Consider the following 22,494-nt stretch of genomic DNA (forward strand, 5'->3'; position numbering starts at 1 on the left):
TAACTTTTTTAGCAATAAACTCAGAAAAAATTCCTTCCTTGGTGCAAGCCTCGACACCATCACGAACCAAATAGCGAAAAAAGTAGAACAATAGCTCTTAAGATAAAGAACTAGTAGCGTCGCAAAAGTAGCGGACGGACAGCCGGACGGACGGCCGGACGAACGAACGGACGGACGGACGAACAAAGTGGCCACAATAGCGCTTTTTTTTATTTTTGTGGAAATGCGCTAAAAATTATAGAAACTTGAGAAAGAAGTAAAACATTGTTTTTGATAGCCTACTGTGACTTAAAGTAGGTAATAAAATTTAAAAAATCGCATAGAAAACCAATATCATTCATGGTGTGTTATATTTTGACCAGACCGTGTGGCGCAATTCAGTTTAGGCTGGAGTGCGGTACTATGGGTCCCTGGTCCGAATAGGCGTTCGGGCATAGATATTTGTAAATGTATAGTGGGTTGGGTTGGTAGAGCGACCTTGGATGAACCCCCGCCCACTCAAAAATTAAAGCAAAAATAAAATAAAATGTTTAATATGCTACCTTTTTAGAATAAAATATACAAGGTGTTCCACTAAACACATGAGATTAGGTCCGATATATTTTTTCTTGACTCTGTACACTTATCTTGTATATACAACGGAGGAACTTAGGGATTCTTATCTATTTCATGTAGTGCAATCGGATTTAGCAGATTTGGACGGTTATCCCCTGAGTTCTTTACCATTTGGAGACCCAATCTCACGAATGACTAAGTACACCACAGACAGATGCTAATTGTAACTTCAATTATTTTGAATTAGGTACAACACGCCGAGGAAGGCTGTCATTGAAAAAACGAAGTTGACACACACGTTCTTCTTCCAACATAAGGATGATCTGCAAATGTATGGCATACAATTGCCAACAAATTCGACAATAAAGTGTCATCAAAGGCACACTACCTACACTTGTGTGAAAGCTATAATACTTATTAAAAACGTGCTGCGAGTTTTCACACAGTCCCTTTTTTGGTCAAACTTTTTACTCCGGCACAAAAATAGCATTAACCCATTCGCTACATTAACATTATACTTAGTTTCAACAGTATAGCGACAAAAGTGTACAAGGTTTCCAGAACATCTAAAAATTGAGATAACCTTCAAAGGCAATGCTTTGCTGGCAAACTTTTACCACACAAACCGGCACAAACGTAGCACTAACCAATCCACCTAGTCTCGACATTTGTGCCGTCAATGTTCTGCTAACTTCACGGACCCCCAAGACATTCATTCATTATTTCCGTTTGCTCAAATAAGAGTTACGCCCTATCGACTGTTCAGAACGGTACACAGGGTGCACCGGACAAAGAGTGTCTCATCGAGTGGGACTGCATGGGTTTGTTCTTATTGAGGATACCGGTTAGCAGTTTAAATTTCCAGTTAATTTTATTTATTTACCTTCACTCAACGCTACAATGCTGTGTAACTGACCTGGCGGCCCAGTACGACCCACGCAATAGTACAAAAGTGTTGAAATGTTACGCAGAATTTCGGGGCTACTACTTATCAAACTAGATGAGACTGTCACCCTATTATTCGTCACTCAAAATGACTTCAAAAGGCGATAATTTTAAAATAAAACTTAAGTGATTGCTTCCACAATCATTTTTTAAAACCTTTCTTTTAAAAGTAGCCAGTGGGCTTGCCCAAATTAACAAAACTCAAAAATGCATTAGGCTCATAAACACACAACGGTTGGTAGGGCTCTTTAAGCAAAGAGTACTTTAAGTTAGAGAATGGGTTGGAAGGGGGGGGATTGCTATGAAGAATATTGTCGGGTGCATTCAAACTCAGCGGTTACCTGTGATCCTGTGTGGTATGCCACAATTTGTTTAAATTATTTTTTATGACTTTGATAGTCAAACCATTGAATGATGAAACCATACGAACTTATGAACAGCCCCACATTCATGCCAGAAAAAGCAAATACAGCCAACCGCTATCAGAACAGTTATTGAATGTCCGTTCCGCCTGTTCGGCAACTTTTACAAAAAAAACGTCATTTTTTACTAGTACTGACAATTAATCAACGAAAATGAGCATTTGAAATTTGCACTTGTGTAGACCACGTTGTAACCAAAACATCATGTATAATTGTAAATGGCCGGAAGCTTTGTGTCAGGCTAAGTACCTACATTGTCTTGCGTGATGTGTTTAATCTTATGAAAAGTGAAAGCCATTGTAAAGAGTAATGACTACTTGAGGAAATGCGCAATCCGATACGAGAATGATTTAATTTTAATGATTCAAGGCATAGAGTCAAGGTAACCTCAATTCGTTTCCATGCTGCACTGGAACAATCTTTAACAGTTGCACTCAACTCATACTCATGCGTTCATGCCCCATGCGCGGGCAATTTTATGTACAGTAACACCTTAAGAAGGGTTCCTATTTAGAGCAATTAATCTTTGTCATGCTCCTGATCTATGAAATTTCTGTGACTACCTTCAGGGACACATAAAACCACTACTGCGGGTAAATTACATCATATAATTACGTAAAAGTTAGCTACCTTATCAATAGATAAACGCACCATCAAATTTCTTGAGCGACGTAGAATCTGCAACGAGTTTACAGTTCTTTTAATGCATGGAGGTAATTATAACTATTATATATTAATTAAAGATGAAGAAAAAGAGTATGCAAATTACATCAAACAAAAACCTTGAAGGATAATTTATAACTTTCATTTTTAATGGAAATCAACATCTATTTATAGACAAAATTAGGTATTCATTAGCAATTTATTTTTTTTTTATTGAAGATGTAATCTTCTTATACTTTCCTTCTCGCATAAACCAAGGCAGTTCCTCTATTATAAATAGTTGGATTTTTTGTCTACATGGTTACCTACAAATGGCAATTTTGCAGTTTAAAAATTTAGTGACAGTTTGTTATTTGTGTTCAATCCGCACAAGTAGAGATAAATCAATTTTTTTGTAAAAGGAATTTATTTTGCACAGTACAGTACACGGACAGTTAGTTAGACAACGAGCATTAAACTAATTCTTATTTGTGTATATTATGCGACAGAAATTTGAACAATACCGATTAGCGTACTATTAGTTTCGTGTTCGAAAGAGAATTTTGTACAGCAGGGGTTACGGGTTAATCTAATCTTAACTTGTTCGGTGATTTGCAGCGTATGGGAAGTTGACGGCGGGACATAGGGAAATAACATGGGAAATAGTTATTTGTACAACTAGAGAAGAAAGTGGAGTTTTTCAACTAGAGTTACGCTCATGTGTGAATTGAACGAGAGTTGAAAAACACTTTCTTTTCAAGTTTTACACAATTTTTTCTGAAACTACAATCAAAATTGAAAAATTATCGTATGCAATAATGTGAAGTTTGACACATAGCAATCTAGATACGATACGGGTATGTTTCAATTTTAAATGTCATGATTAAGATTAAAGCAGGCAATTGTTTTTTACTTTCCTCACTAGAGAGGAAAATCACATTTTCTTCGCCATTTTTAAAGACGAAAGTAGTTGTTTCTAATGTAGTTTCAGAAAAATACATTTTCGGCAATTCCTGCTCCCCATTTCATCCTACAGGAAAAATAAAAACATCCTCGGATCGATAATTAAAATATCCATCGGATGACATAGAAATACCAAAGAATACTTAATAATTACTCTTTGGAAATACGAAACTGTGAGATCTCATGCAAGCGTAAAAATTAAATTAAAAGAGGTAGAGGGACCTACTACAAAAAATCGTTCCTTTCACTATCATCGCTCACTTCAACCACGAAAGGGTGAAATAATTCCGCTATAAAAGATTGGCCTGTCATCACACTTCACTGAAAATAAATCACGAACTTCGCCGTGTACTATTCCCATTACAAAACGATTTTACAATAAAGACTCTTTCTTCTGTAGTGTAATTATATGCATGTTAATGTGTTTATTAGAGATGACAGTTAAATCAAAGAATTAGGTAACAAATGCGGTAGGTAAATCACGAGGTAAATCATGGGTAACCAATTTTTAACCAACTTTCTGGATTTATTAATTTCACTTTTATACTTTTAAAAAAGGGCTAGACATGCTTTTTTGGTGACATGCAATGCCGATTTTAATTATCTATCTGAGGGTGGTTTTATTTTTTCTTTTGGTTCAAATGGAGAGCAAAAATTGCCGAAAATGTATTTTTCCATTTCCCCTATGTCGCGCCGTCAACTTGCCACGCTGTATAAACTTACTAATATCAATGCCAAATGATTATAATAAAATTTGCTGTGGCTAGCAGAGATACCACCCCTCCTCCCACTTGCGCATGCGCGATTCTGCCCTTTTTGTCTCAAATTTGGTTTCAATTCAGCCGTTTAGCCGGAAATGAGAGTTTGACACACGCGTGCGCGCAAAAATTCGCTCAACGAACAATACGCGCGAGAAGTTCGGCTCGATGGGTTAAGGCTTTCGTCGACTAGGCCTGCCGAGCCGAGTCGAATAGAATAGCAAAAATTCGCCTCCCATATAATTACATTGAAACTGCGTCGACCAGTGAAGAGCTGTAACGAATCGAGCCGAACTTCTACAGCGTATTTCTAGACAGATGCTTTGTTTCGTCTAAAAATTGCCCTTATGTATACAGGGTGATTCAAATTCGAGGGCCACCATGGGCATTTCGGGAACTGTAAGAGATAGGTAGGTAGTTTAAATTTGGCAAATTTGAATATTTTGAGGCTTAACAAAATGCGTTTTGAAACTGAAAAAATTCCGACTACTTTTTTTTTATTTCAAAAATTTAAACATTGTAGCATTTCAGTGTATTGCTACTTAATTTAAGTTAGTTTTCGAAACAGCGACATTTATATGCAAAAAAACGTATATTTTGTTGCATACAAATCAGAATGTATTCTTATCTTTGTTTACGTTTTACGGTTGTCCCAATTTATACGAAATAGAATGTCATTGAAAGATAAGGGACTTGCCTGCTAAATGCCGTATTGACAAGACCAGTGCCCAGCGCAGATTTGCAATTAAATTAATTTTTGTTAAGAATAAGAAAATTTGATTCGCCGTTAGCCGGCGAATGTAGTGCAAAGCCTCTTCTTCTGAAGGGTAAGTCCAATTAAATAAATAATTCATTAGGTAATTTTGGATTTTGTTATTAGGGCATTTAGAAAGCGACTGGGTTTTAATAGTACATTATATATCAAGGTAGAGAAGTACAGTATTATTGCCTGAGCACCAAAATTACATCTCGAGGCGCTTGCGCCGAGGGGTGTAAGGTGCGAAGAAAATAATAGACTTCTCTACCGTGGTATATATACTATTTTTTTCGAGCTATTTTTTTCAGTACTAGCACTTGAAGTCCTCTAAATTAACATATTATATTGATAAGAAAGTGAACGGTTGGACAGAATTTTTTGTTTATTAATTTAACATGTCAATCAAGTGCGTAGAAGTACAAGTCAAACAGGCCGTATTTTGTTCTGTCAATGAAATATTTTCATAGAGTAATTTCGTTCGAATTTTTTCAAAATGTGATAATTTTAGGTATGTAATTACTCTGGAAATGGCGGATGGTGGCAATTATTCATTTTAGAGAACTTGTCTAAACGTTTATTGAGCGAAATTTCGGGTTGTTTTCTAAAAGTGACAGCGTGACAGTTCTCATTATTGACTACTAGTTAATAATGTCCACATTATTAACCACTTTGAACAAATGCCGAGAAAGCCTACTTTACAAATGGAAAAAAAGTTAATAATCATGACATCACACGCTAGTAGTGAAATAGTTATTTACCAAACAAGTTCGGTAAGTTAATTTTCCCGCATGAGCACTTTGTTTGCAGCACGACCGTAGGGAGTGCTGCATTTAGTGCGAATGCGGGAAATTTCTTTCCGAAAGAGTTAGGTACAATATTTTTTGTAACGAATTACGTAAAAAAAGGTCAAAATTAATAAAGTTTTGTAAATTAGCTTTTTTTTAATCATGAGTTGGTAACACAATCATATGTTTGGTTGGTAACATAATTTTGTAACTACCCACTTTTAATAATGCACTGGTCACATTTAAAACTTCCACATTTTTGGTTAATACATATTTTGCCTTTGCAATGAGTGCTACTGGTCACGGCATTGCATCGTTTGCACTGAATATCTTGAGTTGCGTAAATACACTCGTTACATTTAAAATCCTTGGAAGCTTTGTGTGTTAATATGTGCTTTCTTAAACTGCATATGCGAATAGTTGCAGAATATCACTGGTCACATTTTAAGACGTTTTAACAATAAATTTTACTTTTTCTTGAGTTCCAATTCTGAAAAATAATTTGATTGCGTTATAAGTTCTTGTTTATATATTTACGTAAAACTTAGTGTACGTCTGTTTCCGATTAATCGCACTAAATAACCTCAACCAACGGTTTAATTGATTTTACAGCAGATGACAGTTAACCATTGACATGACGTTCGTTGACTTCAATAAGTACTACCAACCGAAGAACGCGCATAACGCCTTCTCTCCAGCGGAAACTAAAAAACACCGCGATGCGGGAAAGTCGTTTTCCCGTGCATCGAGGATGCTTGGAAACATTATCTTTCCATTCAATGAGTACAAAAAAACTTATTTACCGCTACACCAAATATACACTCACGATATAGTTTTATAGCTACCTGTTTTGGGTACCACAACTGTTGGAAAAGTAATCACCCTAAAAGAACCAGCTTTAAACTTGTCATGGGTGAGTCGGGCAATTGATTACTGCGTACATAACCAAGAACATCTACCTACTTCCACTTCTGCAAGTCATTTATGGGTCAATATCCAATTTTTTAATCAAACTTTGTACTTTAATGCATAGTCTGGAAGCATGCTTTTGGCCCCTATTAATCATTTGAAAATTAATTATTGTCATTTATGATACTTTGGATTTATTAAAGGTAAACTCCCTCAAGGTTTTTTTTTGATTTGTGAACGCACGACCATTTCTCATCGAGAATTTATTTTAATGAGCACGCTGGCGTGGGTACAACATCACTATCTTTTAATCATAAATAGCGCTATTGATTCGTAAAAACGCAAGAAACTACGTACGTACACTATCTAAGACAAAGTTTTCGAGGCAAAATAGAAAATATTTTCATAATTTAAAAAAATTGTGATGTAAAAATTACTTCCAGTTAATCTTCATCCTTGTCGGATTTAGGCCAGAGGTCGATAGCCAATAAAATGTACCTAAGTCTTATTCATTGACCCCCCTAATTACACACAATGATTTTGTGATCAATTGACCAATTGCTTGTTCATCTACCAATTCATCTAAACCGTTTTGAGCTAGTTAGGCTAGCTTGGTCACCAGCTAGACACACAAATAGATTATTTTTTATTTAGTTTTTGATAATCCTAAGTCGGCCTGTGTGGTGCAGTTCAGTTAAGCTGAACTGTTGTGCTAATGGTCCCTGGTTCGAATCCGGGTTCGGGTATGGATATTTGTAAATTAATGTATAGTGGGTTGGGTTGGTAGAGCAGCCCTGGCTAAAACCCCGCCCACTCAAAATAAAGGCAAAATAAAATTTAAAAAATTTGTTTATTAAATTATAATATTATTTACATTTCCGCTTCTGTTTCCGCTTTCGCAAGAAAATATTTTATCTTCAGTTCCCGCTTCTGCTTCCGTTATAACACTTCCGTTGCATTACTAAAAAATATGCCGATACTGTTGCCTAGAAATAGTGCGTAGGGGATGACTATGGCTTGTGTTTTTCTTTGTATTCTTTAAAGTGACAGCTGCAGTGCAATCATCTGTCTATGTGACACGTTAACTCATTTTGGAAACTTTTAATCGTGTAAATCTTTATACCGGTCCGTAGAAGAGGTCAATACGATAATTGCAATACTCACCAAAGCGATAGTAAAATCCTTCAATGTTCCTTGCATCAGTTTATAGATACTGTAATTAGTTTTATTCCTAAAATGATATTTAACATTATACATTAATTTTTTTATTTTTTGCACTTTCAATTGCAATGAACCTTGAAGTCATTTAATAGCGTGTTCGGTTTCGCATTATGTTTTTATTTACTTACTTTTATAGCTCTTTGGTTGAAAAACGTTTGAAATTGTTTGACCATAGCATGCATGCAAAATCAATTACGTACTGGTAAAACGCTGTTCTTCAACCTTATTAACAGCCGTAATTTGCATTGAAAATTGAGCACCACCTACCACTTGGGAACTAACTAGTAACTGCACCCCTATACTTATTGTATACATCGTCCCAAACATGTCTAGGTAAGGCACAGGGAAATGTTTTAATCAAAGATAGGAACAATTTTTTCTCTGGTAGGAAAGTGGCAACGCTTTTTCGTCTGTTCCTTCATCTGTACGTCTTCTCAAATGGCTGTTGAGGTATAGCCTTCTCTTACATATATTTATGGGTATAGTGCGCGTGTTATGTACTTTTTCGACAACATTTTTTGTTTTCGTCCACCCTATACGTATTGAAGAAAACGCAGTTTACTAGGAGTGTTTGAGATCTATCATACCGGCGGACACATTTCATGCAATATTTGTTTGAAAACGTCTCAATGAAGAATATTGATATACCATGTAATTACCCAAAAGTATTATTCTCTGATCGCACCAATCATTAATAATCATGGTACATCGAAGTTCAAATTCAATTTCACTTTATATTACTTAGAAAATTGCTTGCAGGAATTCGATTATAACATACATTTGACCTTGTTAAACTTAATTAAAATCACAACAATGATGGAACTGATTGCACATGTTGATAATAAACGATTTTATAATTAAAGGAAATGTGTTTTAGTTTACTGTTACATAAAATGTTTTCAATTCTATATCAAATTTAGTTTAATTTTATTTAAACAAGTTAAATATACAGGATGATCATAAATGATTGATGTCTATTCACTTTGCCGTAACAGATGCAATGTCGGTAACACACCATTGTTTCTTATTTAATAACAGTGGTGGATAAATGCAATGCCATCTTTATTGACAAATTATGTAACAGCCTTTACTTATTGATTGTACCCATTACATTCTAGAATATAATAATAAACTGCACCAATATAGACAACAAACGACAAGGTCACTTCTGGTTGACGAGTATTGACCGAAATTTAACTTAGTCCCTTCACCTATATTACTATTACCTACTATATTACTATATTATATTATGTACTACGGCTCTGGACTATTACATCACGGTTGTACCCAAGTCCGCTCATAATTACGTATCGGCCCGTTCCCCAACTTAGAGACTTAGACGTATCGTCTGTTTAAACCGAAGACAGCAGGGACAATATGGACGTTTGAAACATTCCGAATGTCTATTTCTTCTTTTGATTATGTCTATGGACAAATTTCAATAGACATGGCCGAAATGAGGTTTGCGTAGATATCCGCGGTGCAAGAGAGGCTTTATTTTTATTTATTTATTTATTGTCCCTCTTGTTCTAGGCCCTCAACAGGAATACGCCCAATTACAGAGTGACCCGCATAATGCTTTTTAGAGGTGCCCCTGCAGAAGGTCTTAAGGTGTTCTATACTACTCCGGTATTTACCTTACGAATTAGGAAAACTGCAGGAAAACCTAATTCGGAGTAGCCGGCAGAATGCTCGAATCCGTTATTTTTCTCTGATCCGTCTAAATGTGACCAGTGTCTTATAAATTGTACGGAATCTGGCATATCCGTCTCTTTAAACAGACCCATAATATATAACAGGCAGATCTTGTAAGTGGGAACGGGCCTTAGTTTGTTCGTATCGTGTTTAAAATACAAACCATCACATCAAATTTAGGCTTGACTCACTTCTTCGAGCAAAGCGTCTGGCAGTGGTTGAGGCGGAAGTGTCTGCTAATAAGGAATTACGGTTATTAACAAACTTCATTATAACTTAATATATAAAAATCATACCGATATGTATTTGGGAAATTGTTATCTAGCAGACTTGCACCAGTCGCGTAATCTGTGGTCGCGCAACGCAAGTCAAAGAGCTCACGCGTTTGTTAATAATATAATAATAATAATAATGTAATGTTTACAATAAATGTATTTCAGTATCTTTCCGTTATATGTGTATATGTTACGGTCAAAGTAATTAATTGGGGATTATTCATAATGACCGGTCAATGTGAATATACACAAACACAACATAGAGGGAAGGAAAACTCTTCAAACAACTCCCGGAATGATTGTTTTAAATTCGATATATGAATTATAACTCTTATTAATAAAAAAAATTGCGGGGGTTGTTTGAAGAGTTTTCCTTCCCTCTATGTTGTGTTTGTGTATATTCACATTGACCGGTCATTATGAATAATCCCCAATTAATTACTTTGACCGTAACATATATATCTAAATACAAAACACATACTTTTACATGAGTGGCACGAATATACTCGTACGTTTGCCTCCTGAGGAGTACGATGACGACATTTGGTCTTCTGATTCCAGATTTATATGACCAATCGCGGTACCCTTGCCTGACCCCCGGCCAGAAAAACCGAAACGGACTCTTACCGCAGCATCTATCTATCTAAGCCAGTGGTTCTCAACGGGTCGGGAAAATACTCCCCCTAAAAAGGGGGTCGCGATGTCTAAAAGGTCGAGAACCACTTATTCTAACCTACGCTATCCAAACCCGCCTGCCTATCGCTAATAAACCTACTCGAGGTTCGCATGAAACGAAACATATGAAAATTTGCAACCCAAAAAATTAAAAAGTATTAATTATGATTAGCAAATTCTTTACGTATATCTGTGGTTCAACTTTGCGAAATTTTTAAGTTTTATGTATTTCTTACGTCTAGGCACGTGCATTGTAAACAAGCACTTACGGAGCTACGTTACCGCTTATTTCTTATTTCGTACCTCATAGCGATATACGGAACTCTGAATCGGCCTTTCTTATGGCACGCAAAAATGACAAAAGCTTTTTCCAAAATTGAGCGTTTACCTTATAAAGAAACCCCATTTTGGAGGAAGTGGAACAGGAAAATTCCAGCTCGTCACTGTATTCGCCCCGAAGGCGATGCAAATTAATTCGGGTGTTAATTAATTATTCAGCGTAATTTAGGGGAATATTTCCCTCATATTGTAATAAATCCCATATGAGGTGTGCAATTATCACTCAATTACAGCGGTAATTGCATTGTACAAAGCGAAAGAGCCCTGCGATAATTGAACTGTCCATATCCATGGCAACTGGCAACTCCTTTGGACACTTTCATAATACACCGACAATTTAAGAAAAGGTTACAACATTAAAATATTACAAATAAAATTGTTAAAAAAAAAATTTATCGTATACTTAAAATATAAAAAATTTCATTAAATGCTGTCTGTTGCGGTAAAGTGCCTAAAATACAAGCCGCATTTCCCTGCTGAACAGCTAAACTTAATCTTTATAAATAGGTAATGTCAATTTGACAAGTAATGTTGTTCGGGAAATATTCCTCCAAATTACACTCGTGCATCAAAATAAACTTGATAATTTTTTATTCAAGCATGTTGTCAGTAAAAAACTGCATTCGGTCTTTTTCATATTTTGTTAAAAGCCATCGAATTCATGCAGTTTTTAGACAACATGCTTTAAAAAAATTATCGGTAATTTTGATGCACTTGTGCAATTACCTACGAATATTTCCCGAACAAACATTACTTATCAAATTGACGTTACCTACTTATAAATTGTTGGTGTACATACTGTATTATCAAAGGGTCCAATGGAGTTGCCATGGAGATGAACTGTGCAATTATCGCAGGGCAGGGAATATGCATGCAGTGGCGTACCGGAGCTAAATGGCGCCCAGGGCAAGTGCCGAAATTGCCCCCCCCCCTCCCTCATTCACCATCTATCATCCAGATTTTAGATCATTTTTAACAAGCGAAATATACTTAGTTTCTACTGTAAAATACATGATTTTAAAGTAGAAATTCATTTAAAGAAACCAAAGAACATAAATTGAGATCATTCCTTGTAAAAATCGACTAATGAAAATAAACAAAAATAATTCAACGTACTTGTAATCGGCCCTCTTGGTCGCGACAATTTTCTAATTTGTCTAATTTTTATTTTACTAATAGTTTATTTAACAGTTAACAATTTTTCATACAAATTTGATGTAAACTTTGCATTCAAGTTTATGCAAAGTTTATATTATAAATAGTCTTAGATTTACGCAGTTTTAGGCAAATTTTAGCAAAATTTTTTATAAAATTTGCATAAATTTTGCATCAGGTTGGTTATCAGAGAATACGATTATTTCGAACCATCGGCCGTAATTTTTAGTTGTTTTTGAATTTTTCGGAATTTTTTTACAGGAGTGCCAACACTCAACCGCAGGCTCTCTCGTCTTTTCCGCCCTCTCGAGTTTGGCGCCCCTCTGCGTTGGCGCCCAGGGCACGTGCCCTGTCTGCCCCACCTTAGATACGCCACTGTATGCATGTGGTATAAATTTACTTGATTCTTTCTCCCGTGAATATTTATTGTTCTGACATCATACTTAAACCATTACTTGTTCTGACATCATACTTAAACCATTACTTTCTTATTTAGTTTGTTTTTAATTGCAAAAAACGTTAATTCAAAAGTGCAAAATAAGCAAACGAAATTCAAATTTGCGAAACGCGTCACTATTGGACGAATGAAAGTGACATCAAATGCCACGCGATCGCATTTAATGTGTCAATACTGTGCGATCAAAAATGAGTTGCTGTCGAGTCACCTTTGGAACTTTTGTTTACATGGGAAATCGTATTTAACTTGAACTTCCAAAGGCGACTCGACAACAACTCATTTTTGATCGCCCGTTATTCATAGTACTTAGTCTAGTCAAATTACGGTTTGGGCAGATTGGGCTGGGTGTTGTCATTTCACTCAACGAAATCAAGTGTATTTTATGTAAAAAGATCCCCTGAATCCGAAAATCATAGTCCCCCTACCCGAAAACTCCCGGAATATATTGTTATGTATAGACAAAAAAACGAAGAAAAAATGGCAAAATGTCGTTTCTTTTCGCATTTGACTTCAATTATATCGTTTACTATTGCTCTAAGCGAAACAAGTTAAAAAGTAATCGTAAACGATTTACATAAAGCGCATTTCCACTTGCATTCATTTCCCATTTGTAAGATGCAACTTCTGTTAAAATCGTAAAAATCCGCCCACAAATATGAAAGATAGCGTTGCACATGGGCAATCCATTGTTGACGTGCTACTTCAATTTCAGTTTATGAGAAGAATTTCATTTCAATGCTTTTCTAAATAAGAAAGTTGGAACTGCGCATGCGCAAACCTAAATTTTGAAACTAATGTTAGATTTTCCTTTGTTCCAAGCGCCTAAGTATCAAATTTCACTTAAATAGTTCCATAGATAAAAAAGTTGGCACGGCGCATGCGCAAAATAAAATTTTGAAACTGGCGCTAGATTTTCCTTTATTCCAAGTGCCTATGTATCACATTTCATTTAAATTCTTCCATAAATAAAAAAGTTGGCACTGCGCATGCGCAAAACCAAATTTTGAAATTGGCGTTTGATTTTCCTTTATTCGAAGTGCTTATGTATCAAATTTCGTTTAAATTCTTCCATAAATAAAAAAGTTGGCACTGCGCATGCGCAAAACCAAATTTAGAAATTGGCGTTTGATTTTCCTTTATCCCAAGTGCCTATGTATCAAATTTCGTTTAAATTCTTCCATAAATAAAAAAGTTGGCACTGCGCATGCGCAAAACCAAATTTTGAAATTGGCGTTTGATTTTCCTTTATCCCAAGTGCCTATGTATCAAATTTCGTTTAAATTCTTCCATAAATAAAAAAGTTGGCACTGCGCATGCGCAAAACCAAATTTTGAAATTTGCGTTTGATTTTCCTTTATTCCAAGTGCCTATGTATCAAATTTCATTCAAATACTTTTATAAGTAAAAAAGTTTGCAATTCGGTTTATAAATGGTCGAGATGCGAAAAGGGCACTGTGAATTTTGAATCGATTCGATTCAACTTTTGGCATTGCGTATTATATGGCTAAAGCTATGCCCATATTGAATTTCATGCAATTCAGTTCATAACTAACGGAGATGTAAAAGCGATCGAACATTTCTAAACAAAGTTATCGTTCACACGGACAGATAGATGGACAGACAGACAAAGGAACAGACGGACAGACCAACAGGCAGACGACAGATAGCAATGCAAAATTATAAACGATCTCTAGGATCGTTAATAAACGGCAAAAGTGTAAAATTATGGAACATGTAAAAAACGGTTTTTTGTTTTTTTTACAATAACTTTTTTTGTAAGCGGTACAGAAAAAATTCCTTCCTTGGTACAAGACTCGACACCATAACGAACCAAATAGCGAAAAAAGTAGAACAATAAGCTCTTAAGATAAAAAACCAGTAGCGTCGCAAAGTTAGCGGACGGACGGACGGACGAACGGACGGACGGACAAAGTGGCCACAATAGCGCATTTTTTTTTTATTTTTGTGGAAATGCGCTAAAAATGAAGAGAAATGAATTTGTTTAGAATTGAATTTCCTATAAGATACAGTTTGTAGTAAACGTTCATTTTCAAATGTAATTTTTTTCTATGGAAAAATATAAAAAAGCAATCCCGAAGATTATAAGTGAATTCATCTGATCTTTTTGAAAATCTGTATTTGGTCACTTCTTTTGATAACAAAACAATATGACAGCCGATCACCGTAGATTTTATAGTTATTGCATAATTAAATAAACAAATTTACAAAACAATGCTTGGTCTTTCAAACTGGCTGACTCCCAGAGCGTTCAAAATTTTTTTTACAGATGGTGGAATCCTAAGACCACCATTTCCAAAAATTGTCCCGATGATTCTTGCAAATTGATGGACTGTGGAATTTTTTTAATTAACTAACAAATGGCCCGAAATATTACAAGGAAGGTAACTCCATAATAGGCCCTAGGCTATGATTACTGATTATATTAGGTAATAAAAATCATACATTTTGGTCAAATAGGAGCTTTAAAAAGTTCACGCTTTATCGTTCGATGCGACCCGATTTGAAAAATCATTTTTGGTTGTGTCCGAAAGTCAAAAGCTGATTTCTCGTGTACTCGGATTTGGACGTATTTTTTTTAATGTAGGTCTTTCCGCGAGAGCTTTCCATTCCCCTATTATAGATTTACATGTCTTGTATTTTGGAAATCAACGGCACAATTGTTCAAAAAGGTTGTTTTAGGGTTCACTAACCGTAAAAAAATTGAGAACGCTCTGGGAGTCGTCCTCTTGGAACTGCAAAATACAGTTTATCGGGAATATTTCTAATGGTGTTTTTGTACTTTTGTACAAGACAACACCTATAAAATGGTTTTTTAGGTTTTTCCACGGTCTGAATAGCTGTTACAACTGAAAATTTGTTTAAATAACTCAACACTAAAAGTAAACAAACACTGGTCGTGGCTTGTGACGTCATCAGAGGCCCGCTGAAAATGTGGCGGCGTTCAAACACATCGAATAAAGTCAACGTTTTAAATATTATTTTACAAGTTAAATTAAATTGTTCTAACAGTGTTTACACTCTTTACTATGTTAGAACGATGTAAAAAAGCGATTAAAAAATTTAAAAAAGATACATGCATATCCCCTATTGAGCGATAATTGCACACCTCATATGGGATTTATTACATATGAGAGAAATATTCGGAAAAATTTAAGATGGACATCGAACTACTCGCCTTTTAAGCGCGGTCATTTTAAAATAACTTTGAACGCCGTCTGCCGCGTTTTTCTACAACGCATTACGACGTCATTCATTATAAGCATGCTTATCCAATTAAGCGCGTTCAATTTTCAATACTCATCAATCCAATTAAACACCTAGCCTAATTTACATTTTTATTTCAATCGGCGATATCCCTGCGCTGTTATGTACTGTACACCCTGGCGTGTCTGCAAGACTGATAACGTGTAAACAACTCGATTTGAAATTCGTTTCTATCCTGGTTTTCGCTTATTATGGGAATCTAACCGTGCTGAAATATCAAAATATCAATTAGAGTCCCTTCTTATCTCTGACAAGAGAGCATTTGGCGGCTGTAAGAATAATTTAATTATTCCTACCGGAAAGGTTGGAAAAATTTTGATAAATTAATTATAAAACTTGCGTACTTAGCGGCGGTAAGATAAGCAATTACACAAAATGTAAACACCTAGAACTCACTCTCGAGCAATTAATTCCGGAACTCTTCAGTGATAAAGCGACAAACTCGATACCGGGTGTTCAGCAAAGCTGGTCGACTTCACAGATGTACGGTGCGGTCATAACTTCGGGTATGAACTCCGGGGCGGAAAACGAATGCTTCGTTATAATACTACTTAGATTAGCGTTTATTTCACATTTGCAACATTATTCCGGGACGAACCTTGTCGCGAACCAGCGTTTCGAACCGTACCGCACTTTTTAATTTCGTTGAACCAAACGTCACGAACACGCTACAGTACAAGACAAGCGCCACAATCTTCCCTTTGATGTATTGTCGAAAAGCCGACAACTCATGAAAATGTCAATGTGGCGGATTCTATCTGTGCTAGATCGCAGCAAAAGGAATGGAGCAAAGGAGTGTGAGAGAGATTGAAGTAGACACTTCTGTCGGCACTCGCCAAGTACCTACCACTTTCGAATTGTTTTAGTATAAATTTATATCACGAGATGTGATATACCTATCTAGAAAAAATGCTCAATGGGTTTATTGTTTCAGGTGAAATGGTTGTCGTCTACTTGTTCACAAGGTATCGATTCAACTGGGACGAAGTGAATTTTAGCATTTTTTCTACCTACAACATGATAATAGGAATGATAGGTGAGTGGGTATTGGAGTCGGTAATTTATTAAATATGAAATGAAGCATTTTCCTCAGGACTACAATTGTCCATCAAAAAAACCATTGGCATCGGATTATTGTAGTCTCTATATTTCTCCTCTGTATTTTAATATACAGTGCTATTCATGTAGAAGTAGACATAGGGATTTCCTATAGGAATTTCCTATTTTTACCTTTACATGATACAGTCTCCTGAAAGACGCCTAATTTTATGCAACCAAAATAACTTCTTGAAACTAATATCACTGATTAAATGTGTGCTAATATCACAGATTTAAATATTATTAAATCTGTGCTAATATCACAGATTTAAACACTGTTTAAACTGTGCTAATATAAAGATCTGACTGTCATATTAATTATTAATTTGAATATTGTTGCTTTAGCTTCACAAAAAAAGCTCCTTTAACTGTTATCGGCACTATACTAATTGAAAATATCAACTTTTTCTTTAGTTGAATACATCGCACACGAACCGAAATTATAATAGGGAAGTCAAAGCGATAATATTCAATTACTTAATATGACAGACAGGTCCTCATTTTGTTGTAGGTAGTTACTTTGGTTACATAAAATTAGGCTTTTTATCATGTAAAAGTAGACGTAGGAAGTTCCTATAGGAAATCCCTATGTCTACTTCTACATGAATATCACTGTATAAAAATGAACTCTTATTTCTCACTCACGAAATAACTTTAGAAAGAACTTACGAAAAGAAAATCTAAGGAAATTGCGCAGAACATTGCAGAAAACTTAATGAGGATTGAAACTTCGAGCGTTCACTATTCGCGCCCTTGACAGTTGGCGCGCGGCAAATGTTAACGGCTGCATCGGTCGGCATTCATGAAAAAATAATTCATTCAGTTTTTAGTGCAAGTCTTTTCGATGGCAACGTTTATGATGTTGGTCAAACAATAATCATTGCATGTGTACAGAGTGTAGCACCTAAGATCCCTCGGATCATAATTCCTTTACCATAAAAGATACCGAAAAAAGTTTTATGGTAAAATTGTAAACAATTACTGTGGCAATATTTCTAAAATATTGTTGATGACCAGGGGCGTGCTGTACTCTAGTGGCGTATCAAACTTGCATTTTTTTAAATCGAACATCCCATATTTTATTACTGATATGGAATGTACTTGAAAAATACTTTTTTTTTATATAACATATTAAACCCCTAACTATAGTCATTTCGCTGTTATAACCTTTTTTCGTCAAAATTTGACAGTTCTTTGAAATTTTTTTTAGAGAAACTAAATCGCGCAGGCGGCTAATTTTTCAACTGATGCACAGGTTAAGACCTCTTCCACAGTCACATAATACTTTTAGGTATTTTATAAAAAAAATTGAATTTTTGATTGACCTTCGCCAAAAGTCGTATTTTTCAAAAATTTCAAATGGCACCCCCTAAACAAATTTTACCTCTGGGTAGCCAAAACTACAAATTTTCTACTGATACAAAGAAAACCACACATTCCATGAGAAAATTTCAGAGAAAAACCAGTCGAAACGTCAATTTGTAAAAAAAACCTCATTTTCCGAATCTAAGTGTGCCATGATGAAACAAAAGAGGTGGTCTGTGGGTTTTAATCATCGTTGCAAAAATGTCTCAAACTCAAGCAGAAAAGGTTGGTATAGCCATAGTAGAGTTATTCTTAGAGACCGTTACCGCAATTGTGTGCTGACTGGGTGAATATCCTGACAAAACACATTCAGATCCACGCGTGTTTAAAAAGGTGTTGGATAGATTTACAACTACTGGGAGTGTAAATAAACGAGCAAGGAGAGGTAAACGGACGCCGGTTTTGGCGGAAGATAATGAATTGCAAGTTCTCGGGGCAGCTGTTAACAATTGTCATATTAGTGTGCGTGAAATTAGTACTCCCAGTAGTATAAATTTATCCAACACCTTTTTAAACATGTGTAGATCTGTATTCTGCCAGGATATCTCTCGGCGTACTATTATGACGCCAACAAACAATCAACCATATCAACCAGTTTGGAACATTTTGACAACGCTGATTAAAAATCAATCATACACTGCCGATACTTTACTGTTAATTGTGAGAATTGAACCTTTTTTGTTTCATTATGACACACTAAGATTTGGAAAATAAGGTTTTTTTACAAATTAGCGTTTCGACTTGGTTTTTTTCTGAAATTTTCTTATGGAATGTGTGGATTTCTTTGAATCAGTAGAAAATTTGTAGTTTTGGCTATCCAGAGGCATAATTCATTTAGGGGGGTGCCATTTGAAAATTTTGAAAAATATGACAATTTTTTTATAAAGTACCTAAAAAAATTATGTGACTGTGGAAGAGGTCTTAACCTGTGCTTCAATTCAATAATTAGCCGCCTGCACGGTTTAGTTTTTCTAAGTAAAATTCGAAGAACTGTCAAATTTTGACGAAAAAAGGTTATAACATCGAAATCGTTAAAGTTAGAGAAAAAAATAAGTATTTTTCAAGTACATTCCAAATCAGTAATAAAATATGGGGTATTCGATTTAAAAAAAAATGCAAGTTTGATACGCCACTGGAATAATACAGCACGCCCCTGGTGATCAAACATATTTTAGAAATATGGCGACGGTAATTGTGTACAATTTTACTATAAGACTTTTTTCGGTATCTTTTATGGTAAAGGAATTATGATCCGAGGGATCTTAGGTGATACACCCTGTACATATATTGGAAACGCATTATTTGGAACAATGAAAAATAAAATTTTGTATGCACCTTAGGCATTACTCGATATTTAACCCTCGGGCGACTTACAATCCCTCGGGCCGTAGGCTAGCTCGGGCTCTGTCGCTCTCGGTATAAATATCGCCTTAATGCCCTTGATGCATAAATAACTATTATTCAGATTTTTGAGTTATCTAAACGTTTTCTTAAATTATGATTCAAAATTATCAAGTGCCCATACTAGTGGATGTCATGGTAATCGCGTTTGTCAATTTTGACGTTTGCTATAGAAAATAATAGTAATTATCATTCGCGTGCTTCTCTGAATTCATTCTGAATTTATGAAAGCCGTAATGACATCCAATTGGCTATGCTAAATCTCTCATAAGGACACCGTCGTAGATTAATATACCTGGTGGTGCACGGTAAGTAGGAACATGGGAAATTAGTTTTATGCAATATCCTGCCCTCCTGTACATTTTACAAAATAAAACTGTCGAGTTTAAAGTTGTTCAGAATTGTAAGGTGCATACAAAACTGTTTGTACATGTTTTATTAAGCTTTTGGTATACCCGAAAATTTAAAAATAAATTTTAACATTTCTCTTATTAGTATAACAATTCATAAATAACAAAAGTCATGGCTATTTTCTTATAAAATTACTAATTTTTTTATTATACCTGAACTACAATCTCCGTTTTAAACACTCAAATGCGTGCGAAAAAGGGCCTTTAAAACACACGTGCTTTAAAGTTGCTAAGTAACGATACTTCAAGTATGACTTTTAAAACTGTCATCTGGATGAAATAAAAAATCCTCTTAGGTCGCTTTCTGTAAATGCAGAACATTTCTTTGGCTTTTGTACCTATCCTTTGGTTGAAGCTTTCACAAACGCGCGTAATTTAGGGTATGCTTCCAAATCTGTTCCACTTTTTAATCGCAGCATTGCTTTAAAGTTTTGAATGAATGCACCAAAATATAGAAGATTTAAATACCTTTGACATTTCCTTCATATATGCCAGCATTATGGATGCATTTAAGACTGTATTCGTAAGTAACTTCCTATTCATCCATGGAAACAACTTTTCATATTCTTTATAATAGGCTTTACTGGAGTTGGATTTTACACCTACCAACGTTTGTTTAGATTTTACAACAATCGATTTAATGGACGGTGTATTATCTTTTTCAACGGAAATCGTTTAATTCACATTGACGATGATTTTTTAAGCAAACGTCAAGTGACATTTCCATGACAATCGTGAAATTACGAACACCCAGCCCACTTAATTAGACATGTATTCGAGTATAACGTCAATATGATTTCATTGTATTTCCTATTTTTAAATTATACTGCAGGTATAATAAAAAATACTATAAGATACACGTGTATAATTGGTCTTTAAAGCACTTGCAACGTTAAAGGCACTCCGCTTTGCGTCGTGCCTTTAAACTCGTTGCGCGTGCTTTAAAGACTTGATTATACACTTGTATCTTAATATACTATTTTCTTAAATGCTTATTCTTTGTGTATGTTTCAGGCACTGCACTATCCGTTGGTCTCTTCAGCCATCTACTAAAAATCGATGATGCCATAATCGGTTTGATGTCGAGTGCTAGTAAAATATTATCTAGTTTTGTTTACACATTTGCAACTGTTGCCTGGGTGTTTTATTTAGGTAAGCATATAAAATGATTCGAGCACCCATAACTTTTTAAACCACCACCTCTTACACCCCAGCTACTGACAGAATGTTTGTTTCGCAAATACAACAAGCAGATGATGTTCTTAACACAACGCACTGTATTTTAATATTTTTAATAGCACAAATGTCCAAATTTCGATGGGAAATCGAAGGTTCTCTATTATTATCAAAGATAGAAACTTTTGGTTGTCGCGGACCTTCCTACTAATTTTTAAAACGTAGGTAGCTACTACGCCACAATCAAACTTTTCATTTACATTTTTGTAATTTCGTTATCAAATACTTAAATTTAGTTGGCGTTTTCAGTTTTAAAAAAGCCGTCATTTATTTTTTATTTTATTATCCCTCTCTTGTTTTGGGCCCTCAACAGGCATGCGTCCCATTACAGAGTGGCCCGCATACCTAATGCTATTTAGAGGTGCCTCTGCAGAAGGTCTTAAGATAGTCTATACTACTCCGGTATTTACTTACGAATTAGGAAAACTGCAGGAAAACCTAATTCGGAGTAGCCGGTAGAATACTCGGAACTGGTCTAAGGTAATTTCCATCTCCGCCACAGATGAAAATTTCACCTCAACCCAGGTTCGAACACCCGACCTCCGGATTTATAACCCCATGCTCTTACCACTGAGCCATAAATCCACACACAAGCCACAAGTGTCACATTTTGACATGTTGGCGAACAATTGGCGCACTGGTACATTAGTCCCACACTACCTATTATAGACGACTCAATAATTGCCTTAACTACTCAAATTTTATTTTTAGCGCATTTTCCAACGAAGTTGGGTGCGCTATTGCAGCCACTTTCTCTGTCCGTCTGTCCGAGGCCTTAACTACTCCTACAGTTTTCAAGATATTTAGTTCGTTCATTTTGCAGTCGGTAGCGTATCGCTCTGGCACCTAACTCCTGAGTCAAGGAAAATCTTGACGATTGAACTGCGCAGGCTGCGCAATGTTAACTTTTTTATTTATTAATATATTTTGTTGAAATTTTAACCACAGATACTTGTAGTAAAGGCAAATATATCGCATAGAGTAAAAATCAGATGTGCGGATGCGCAGACTGCGCAATACCAATTTTCTTATGTATGGAGATATTCCTTTGAAATTTTAACCATATAGGTATGCCTCTATAGTAATGAAAAACATAGCGCACATAGGTATGATGGCCTTTGGGGAAGTATTGATGAATTTATGGAA

The 22,494-nt window shown here is 35.5% G+C and overlaps 1 protein-coding gene across 1 annotated transcript in view; it reads left to right on the forward strand.

Moving 5' to 3' along the window:
- Positions 1–22,494, forward strand: part of LOC116164199 — a 33,791-nt gene that overhangs the window by 5,521 nt on the left and 5,776 nt on the right. The window contains exons 3-4 of the mRNA XM_031478337.1: positions 16,773–16,874; positions 21,127–21,264. Coding sequence (XP_031334197.1) covers positions 16,773–16,874; positions 21,127–21,264 — 240 coding nt within the window. The remainder of the gene's footprint in view (positions 1–16,772; positions 16,875–21,126; positions 21,265–22,494) is intronic.

This window comes from Photinus pyralis, unplaced genomic scaffold, assembly GCF_008802855.1.
Source record: "Photinus pyralis isolate 1611_PpyrPB1 unplaced genomic scaffold, Ppyr1.3 Ppyr1.4_LG2, whole genome shotgun sequence".
Lineage (NCBI taxonomy): Eukaryota > Metazoa > Arthropoda > Insecta > Coleoptera > Lampyridae > Photinus > Photinus pyralis.